The sequence below is a fragment of the Primulina eburnea genome, chromosome 10 (genome assembly GCF_022965805.1).
Source record: "Primulina eburnea isolate SZY01 chromosome 10, ASM2296580v1, whole genome shotgun sequence".
In the NCBI taxonomy this organism is placed as follows: Eukaryota; Viridiplantae; Streptophyta; class Magnoliopsida; order Lamiales; family Gesneriaceae; genus Primulina; species Primulina eburnea.
In genome coordinates, this window is record NC_133110.1 from 10,249,655 (window position 1) to 10,258,882 (window position 9,228).

General features: G+C 34.0%; 1 protein-coding gene across 1 annotated transcript; it reads right to left on the reverse strand.

Annotated features, from left to right (window-relative positions):
* Positions 1–285: 285 nt before the first annotated feature.
* Positions 286–3,069, reverse strand: LOC140803763 (IQ domain-containing protein IQM2-like). The gene is made up of 8 exons (XM_073159645.1): positions 2,936–3,069; positions 2,292–2,822; positions 2,120–2,185; positions 1,943–2,031; positions 1,753–1,843; positions 1,350–1,589; positions 1,155–1,256; positions 286–1,052 (listed from the first exon to the last, which is right to left on the reverse strand). Exons 2-8 carry the CDS (start codon positions 2,784–2,786, stop codon positions 435–437), a joined length of 1,701 nt encoding a protein of 566 aa, XP_073015746.1. The 5' UTR covers positions 2,787–2,822; positions 2,936–3,069; the 3' UTR covers positions 286–434.
* Between the last annotated feature and the right edge of the window lie 6,159 nt (positions 3,070–9,228).

Here is a 9,228-nt window from a genome sequence, read left to right on the forward strand (position 1 = left end):
ATAAATTAAAATGAGAATATGGGAACTCTCTCCGCCTTCCGGGGGCGGAGCTACATGGGCTTGTACTCGGGCTTGCCTATTTATTTAAAAAAAAAAATCTATAAGTAATTTTTGTATAATTCTAAAATAATATGATATTAGCTCGAATATATCAATTTAAAATATTAAAAAATTTTAGAATTTAAATTCTAGTCCGGACGGAGCCATATTTCTGGCTCCGCCACTGCCGCCTTCACCCCATCCCATTTGTACTAAAAAAAAACTCGGCAATATGGAACTTTCCTTCTAAATTGCTATTGTACTCGAACTTCAAATTTTACATTTCTCGTATTGGATGAGAACCAAAAAGAAATTAATTAGTACATGGTTAAATGGAAAATAGATTCTATAAGAATCCCTGTTGAAAAGAATATCAAAGAATTCCTATACTATCACTAAACAAAAGATTGCATTCTTCTGCAACTAGGAGCAAGATTGCTGCTGTCTGGAGTTATTACACGAGAAGGGACGCCGAATCTTAACCGGTTTTTACTTCTTGGAGACAAATGCACTTGCTCTAAAGCATGAGATTGGAGTCCTGAGGGGTAATCTCTCAAGCAGCCAATTCTTGGTCCGGCTCCAGTGCTCCACTTGCAAGATAATTGCTTCCCGAGTTGGTAGGAAACCATTGCTTTGTGTGAATTGATTCTTTTGAAAATGGATTCTTCTGGTATGGTGTCTTCTTTAGCTTCGTCGGATTCTTCTGTTATGCTGCTATGTTCAGAAGAAAACGACTGTCGTTCTGTTTCGTATCCATCCAAATGATTTGATTCGGCCGTTTCGTCTCCGCTCTTTAACGTTGCTAATAAACCAGCTTTGCTTGGTATCTGAAGAGTAGGTAAATTTCTCAAGAAATCATGGGGAATTCTTGATTTGTTGGATTCTTTGACATCGATTTCTTCTGCCTCGAAGGGATCTTTTTCAGTTAAGTCCTCTTCAGAGGTGTTGCTTCTCAAGTATAAGCTTCCCTTCTTCCCATTGTAGTCATCTTCCTCACCATCAATACAATCAAGCTGCCAAAATTATGATTAAAATGAATCATTCACATTTGCGATATCTTAAAATGGAAACATGAAACGCTATGAATCAAGAAAAGGCCAAGTTTCTTTGATTACCTTAACATAAGTTAGATCCACATCATTTTCCCTGAGAAACGATATGAAGTCCTGGAAATTTTCAGGTGTAGGCCGATAATGACCACTGTGAGGCCAGACTGCCTGTTGAAGTTCAAATGAAGACATGAAAATCTCGAACAAATAAGAGTTATCACTATTTAAGATTCACAGTATATATAGTCATAGAGATTATACCTTTAAGACTCCTTTTTCAGAAACTATCCTGCCGGCAGCCAATGTAGCCCCTCCAGCCAAAAAACTCGAGTGCTGGAATGAACCCTTCCATTTCTTGCCAACGTACAATATCCTAGAGGTGCTGAGGACAAAAATCCACTTAGAACCCTTCGGTTCATTAATGTTATCAAGAAACTCCCCGGTTTGCTTGTACAATAGCTTCCCATCCTTGATCGCCATTTCATACGCTTTTCTCTCCATCTGCAGCATAAACATTTTCAAGAAAATATTATTACAAGTATCAGCATCTTCAAGAAAGATGACAAGTTTGCCTATGTACCAAGAGTTCATAGGACAACAGGTATCCTGGACATAAACTATCCTTTTAAAATGCTATGTAAAGAGTAGGGACATAAGGATGTACCGGGCCAAGATACTTGATGCACTGTTGTTGAAGCTTTAACCGAGGGCACTTTTCGATGAGATTAGCATCCTTTCCTTCTCCTACATCAAGCCTGAACAAATTGCATTGTTTATTACCTCATAGCAACACAAAATTCTAATCTAATAATCAAGGGGGGAGGAAACTTAAGACCGTAGATCGAGGTATATACCAGTAAAAGAAGGGCTCTTTGCTTTGAGAATTCAACCATTTTGCATAATAAAAATGTAGATTGTGCCCATACCGATGCCGAGGATCAATCTGATCAAAATAACCAAATAAATTATTATGAATTCTTGATCACTTAGCTAGTAGACCAAAGAAAGTAGAAGAGTTTCAATGTACTTACAGCTTCAAGCCAATGTTGCAAAGCAAGTTTCTGGGCTTTGCCATTCTTGGATAAGCCTTTTCCGACCTACAATAGACAATGGAAGTTAACATTAATCGCTAGACACATCAATTCGTATACACTATAACAAAAGCTTTTGCATCTTTTGCATACGGGTAAGATCAAAATTTACCTTAGCAGCTCTTGTTCTTGCTCGTGACCACCGTGAAATTGCGGTCTCGTGCTTATCGATGTCGAAGAAAGATATGGAACTGTGTTTCAGTTCTGCAAAATCCAATAGCTTCCACCAACTCTGTTCTACAAGAACTGCACAATCAGCAAGCTTTCTCCTCGTTCGGAAGCTTTTGTAAACCTTCTGCAACTTTATAGCAGCCTCATGTTTGGGGCTGCTGGTTCGACCCAAAACCGGAGAATTCAAGATTGTTTTCATAGAAGTAACTGATCTAGGCGATGAAACGTCAATTTCTTGGCGTGTAGAGACAGTCTCAACTCCGACGAATTCGACAGATCCCAGTACTTTTCCAGAATCTTTGTTCTTGAAGCTAATAGACCGGAGTAGAATCTTCTGATATTCATCTCCAAGGTTGTTGGATTTCGCTACAATTGATTCGAAATCGTTCTCCAGATCACGGAAAACGGCAAATGGACATGAACAAGATACACCCATGCAATATCAAAAGGGATTAGGAATAGCCAGTGAGACCTGGAAATCAAGTGGCATCAATCAGTTCATTTCTTTAAAATGAATAAATATTAATCTACACATGGAATCTCCATCCACATTCGCAGATGAGGAGAAAAGCTGAAAATATTTACCTTATCGGTGAAAATGTTGAAATCTTGGATGAGATTAAAAACAAGACAGGGATGGTTCAGCAAAGATCAAAAGTTTCTTTCTTGATTTGGTTTGGCTTCTTCTTTGTACCAAGATTTTGTGGCAGAAGTAAAAACGAAGATACAAGTACATATCCGTGTGTGTGTTTATATATATATATATATATAACTAGCTACTCGGGGGAGAGAGAAGCACGTGGAATGGACTTTTGAACGAGGTACTTTTCTTCTCTTTCTTTTGACAACGACAACGAAAATTTCCTTGCAATTCATATTTCCTATTTGTCGTTTTTTCTCATTCAAATTTTTTAAAAGCTTGGTTAACAAGTTATATATTGTAAATTTGTTATTATTTGTAACTTCAAAGAATTCACCTCTTTTGAGTGGATAATAGGTAAGACTCATTCCCCTTCTTGAAAGTTTTTTTTTTAAATATATGGAAGTCATTGCCTCTACATTGCATGTAAGAATGTAATCGAGTCGAGTCGAGTCGAACTCTTGAATATTTGAACTTGGTTCGTTTATAATCGAGCCGAGCTCGAGCTTTATTTAACGAATATATGCATGGCTCATGAGCTTATTCAAGTCTTTATCGAGCCTAAACAAGCTTAATAAATATGAATTATACATTTAAATTTTCATTAAATTAATTAAAAATTAAATTATATATTTAAAGAAAAATATATTATTCTTATTAAAATTTGTAAATTTATTATAATAAATAAATGTAATAGATTTTTCTATATATTTCATAAATAATATGCAAAATCAATAAATCAAATATCAAAACTATTATTCTTTCATCTAAAAGATTACTCATGAACTTACCAACGAACATGTTCACGAGCTAACGAGCCGAATACTGTAAAGCTTGAGTTTGGTTTGTTTATCTTAACGAGCCTTATTAATCGAGCTCAAACGAGCTTTTATTAAATCGAGCTTCGAATAGCTCACAAACGGTTTGGTTCGTTTACATCCCTAATTGCATGCATACTGGGAAAGTCCGAGATGAAATTGTTTTAAATTATGCTATACTTTGTCCAAACAAGTTTCATTTGCACGAATTATTAAAAGATAAATGAACTGAATTACGTGCATAAACAAAATACAATAAATCTCAGACAAAATATTTGATTCATATATTTATGTTGACGTGTCAAAGAACTTAAACTATTTAAATGACATATCATAATTTTCCGATGACATATAATCATTTTTTCTTGTGTTACGTCAGTACTCCAATTAAAAAATACTATATTCAGAAAAAATATACATTAGTTGATTACTATCATGAGTATAACATTTGTAACATGACCAACAATAAAAAAAAAAAAAAAAAACAAGTTGCATGATAAAATAAAAAATTTAATTTACCCAAATGTTATATGATAATGTAAGAGTTTAAATTATATCACCGAATATAACATGTTTATTTTATATATATAAATATCATATGTATTATGTAAGTATATATTAATTAGATACATAATATTTTGTTATAATTTTGTTGTTTTATACACATGAACGAGGACTAAAGTGGTGGCCCCTTTGTATCGATTTATAATTTTTAAGAACTATTTTCCAATTTCCGAACTATTTTCCAATTTGCAGACAATTCTAAGCTTCAATTCAAGTCTCGTGAAAAGAATTGACCAAGTCAGTTTTCTTATTATTACCATATACAATATCCACCCAATATAAGTTTGCAACTTTGCTTAACTTGCAAGATGTGCTCGATGGAATAAACCATACATTAAAAGTGCGATTTGGGCTATTGACTTGGTTTCGTGATGTACTTGCTTATGCAACCCCATTTTTATAAACTACATTAAATTTTCATTCGTAATTATGTATCATATAAATTAAATTGGATGGTGACACGTGATATTGTTAGAGTATGTGTCAGCAAGCCAACTCGATGCTTAGGATTTATTGACTTTTATGTAAAAATAATTTTTATTTTAATAATATTTATTATCTAATTATGACATTTATTTTGTCTATATACCCATGCAAGCTGCATAGATCGAGTCCTTAAATATACTACAGTACCATGAGGTCCACTAGTCACGTGGATCGTGAAATTCATTAAACGTATAATGTATATTATAAACTCATTCCTAGTCGATTCAGGCGCCTAAAATAAAGATAAAGGTCGCTCAAGCTCGATACCAGCATCTGTGATGTTATTGTCAAGTTTCATTAGTATGAGCTTGAAGATGTCTAATATTATAGATCGGTGATCATATGATGAGTCATTGAACAATCTTCTATCAGACTTTCCAAGTTTTTATCACTTATAGAATAAATTAAGTCGCGATTACGGTTGCATACCATTAGTCAATTGATCCGGAATAACATTTTAGTATATTCGCGATTTCTTCACATAATCCACTATATGTTATACTCGATCAAAACAAGCTAACGAAACATAATTATCAAGATTGGATAAGAAATATAAAAAAAATTAAATTCGGAGAAAATGGCAAAAACGCTAATGTCAATCTTGATGAACTGACGGAGCATGCGAGATGGTTGGACCATAATCAGCAAGCTAAAGTGTTATATGGTGGCTTTTAATCAAATGAACTGCAAATGTGGATTTAGGAAATATTGAATGTTGCTGACATTCAAATGCATATGCAAGAGTTGTATGGTGCTCGAATTCATATAGTGAGCCACGCTACTATGAAGGGGCTTATGACTGACTATACACATGCAAGGTAGGACCCCATCCCATGATCATAGTTTACATATGATTTGACTTATAGAGAAAGTGGTGGACCTAAAATTGGTGACTCTCTACGAGTTTCATGATGACATCATCTTGTTGTCACTATTTTCTCGTTTGACGGTTTTGTAGTGAATTTCAATAGGAATAAGCTCGAGGGCAGCCTTGAAGAGTTATTTTATAAACTTACGATTTACAAGACCACCTTAAAGAAGGAAAACAAGCCCAACAAGAAACAAGCTCTGAAGGCTACTAAATAGCCCACAAAGCCCAATGAGTTAGAACATATTTGTTTTCACTGCATGAAGCACGAACATTGAAAGTATCTAGGCTAGAAGTCTTCTGCAAATAGCTAGACTACATATTATTGTGATATTCTAATAAAAAAATGTTTAAATGATTCTAACAACAACAAAAAACGTAAACAAGATAAATCAAGCACACTTATGGCACACTAGGCTAGAAGATATTTTTCAAAGAATGATACAAAAGTTAGTAGGAGGTGACACGTTTAACTGATCAGAGATAAACTCTCTTAATACATGTAAGTCATGTCTGAAATGAAAAATGACCAAAATCTATTTCCTAAGGAAAGTATAAAGTGCATATGATCTTTTGGATTTGATCCATATAGATGTGTGTGGCCCGCTAAATTTTAGCACCAAATTTGAGCATTCTTACTTTATTACCTTTACTGATGACCATTCAAGTTATGAGTATGTGTATTTGATGAAATACAAATATGAAGCTTGTGAAAAGTTAAAAAAAATTAAAAGTTGAAGCAGAGAAACAATTAAGAAAGAAAATTAGAAAACTTCGATCTAATCAAGTTAGGTAATAATTAAGTACTGAATTTCAATACTATCTTAAAGAGAATGAGATTCTTTCTTAGTAGACCCCACATGCTACATCACAGTTTAACACTTCGTAATCGAACATTTATGACGCTGCAGAAATGTTGTTGAACAACATCTATACAAAGGTCGTGGAGAAAAACACTATATGAAATATGGATGGAAAAACCTCCAAAATACCCTTATCTTAGAATATGGGGTTGCCCTGCTTACATAAAGCAGACAATGAGACACAAAGTGAACAGTAGATTGCGTTTATGCTACTCTGTGAGATATATAAAAAAATCTATTGGATAATACTTTTGTGATCCCAAAGAAACAAAGAATTTTTTTTCCTAGGAACTCTACCTTCATAGAGAAGGATTTTCTGTTAGATAGAAAAAGGGAGACCATAGAACTAGGGAAAATTCGAGAAACACCCACAACTCATATTGTAGAACTCGCGCTCCAACAACCATTCGAAGAGGTACACACTCCTAAGAGATCCGAAAAGATCTCAAGGCAACCTATGAGGATGAGCTTACTTCTTAAAGAAGGCTAGGATGAGCACAATCTTGGATGGGATCCAAGTAACTTCAATGAAACGTTATCTGATGTCGATTCATCCAAATGACTTCAAATCATATAGTTCGAGATGGAATCCATGTATTCGAATCAATTTTGGTCCTTATTTAATCCATATGAGAGAATTAATCTCATATGATGAAAATGAATTTACAAAATAAATATTGGGGCGGATGGGAAGGTAGTAGGATTCAATGTTAGATTGCTAGAAGAAACATATACTCCAAAGCAAGGAATTAAATATGAGAAAATCTTATTTCCATATACAATGTTCAAGTCAATTAGGATTAGAAACGTGGTATGACTATGAAATATGACAAATGAATGTGAAAACAATGTTCCTTAATGGCGATATTTAGGAATACGTGTATATATATCCACCTGAATGATTCACATCAGTATAAAGTGATCAAAAGGTATGATAACTTCATAAAGCTATTTATGGTCGCAAATAGGAATTCAGGAGTTGGAACCTTAGATTTGATAACACCGTCAAATAGTTTGATTTTGTTAAGAATCTTGATAAACTATGGGTAAAAAAAAAAGTTAGCGGCACTATAGTGACATTCCTAGTACTTTATGTTGATGATAAATTACTCATTGGGAATACTATATGATTATTATAATTAATTAAATTATGACTAGCTAGTAAATTCTACATGAGACATATGAGTGAAATATCATGTATATTAGGAATAAAGATGCATAGGGATAGATAAAAAATTATGTTATTGCTCACCCAAGACACTTATATTGATATCATACTAAGGAGATTCTCTATAGAGGATTCCAAGAAGGGATATCTACCAATATGTCATGTTGTGACTCTATACATTCCTATACATTTCCTATGCGTCTTTCATTGGTAATATTATGTATGGTGTGATATCTACCCGACCTGATATAACATTTGCACTTAGTGTTTCAAACAGATATCAGGCGAACTCTGATCCATTACATTGGAAAATCGTGAATGATATTTTTAAATACTTGAAAATAACTAAGAATTTGTTCATGGTCTATGGGGTGGAGAGTTAAAATTGGAATGCTACATTGATCTAACTTCCACTCAAGTGTGGATGATTCAAAATCAAACTTTGGGATTTTATTAAAGCTCAATGGTGGTGTTGTCTCTTGAAAGAGTTGGAAGAGTTCCAAGCAAGAGGCTGTAGTAGATTTAACCATTGAAATCGAATACATAGCTGCATCAGCTATAATTGAGGAGACTGTTTGTATGAGGAATTTCTTCCAAGAGTAGGGCGTCATTCCTAATGAAGTTGATCCAGTCCCAATGTACTGCAACAACATTGGTGTTTTCACACAAGCAAAGTAGCCAAGGGCTCAGTAGCGATCCAAGTGAGGAAGTTTCACATCATCTGAGAGTTGGTGGGAAGAGGGCACATATCGGTTGGATATTCTCCTCAGTAAGAAACATCGAGGATCCACTTATGAAGCCCCTTTCCATAACCATTGTTTGAAAAGCATCGTGAAACAATGAGTTTGAGATCTATAGATCTTTGGTTACAGCGCAAGTGAGATATTGTTAGAGTAGGTGCCCAACAATTCAAATTTTGACTTAGAATTTATTGACTCATATATAAAAAGATCTTTATTTTAATAATATTGTATTGTTTTATTCAATTTTGGCATTTACTTTTTTGTATACTCATACAATCTGCGTAGATAAAGTCATTGAATATATTATAATACCATGAGGTCCACAAGTCACCTAAATCATAAAGTTCATTAAATATATAATGTATATTCTAAACATGTTTCTAGTCGATTCAGCTACCTAAATAAGGATACAGGTTACCCGAGCTCGAGATTGAAATATATGATATTAATACTATGTTTCATTGGTATGGGCATGAAGATGTCTAATGATACAGATTAGTGATCATACGATGAATCACTGAATAATCGGCTCCTTCCGAACAAAATATTTTTTTCTCGAGTTTGACTCGAAAAGAATTCAAACATGTTTGAGTTCGAATACGAATCAGATATTTATCAAGTCGGCCCGAAAATCTCGCGAACTGACTCGATTCGTTTACTGCTCCCTTATACTAGAGTCCTTTAAACCTTTTTATAAATATATAATTAGCGTGGTAGAATTTCTTATT

Bases quoted from the DNA above. Each gene is read 5' to 3' on its own strand.
- LOC140803763 (XM_073159645.1), bottom strand. From the start codon at position 2,786: ATGGGTGTATCTTGTTCATGTCCATTTGCCGTTTTCCGTGATCTGGAG. The intron at 2,186-2,291 runs GTAAATTTTGAT...TGTCTATTGTAG, and splicing joins CAAGAACAAGAGCTGCTAAG to GTCGGAAAAGGCTTATCCAA. The intron at 1,257-1,349 runs GTATAATCTCTA...GAACTTCAACAG, and splicing joins CTGAAAAAGGAGTCTTAAAG to GCAGTCTGGCCTCACAGTGG.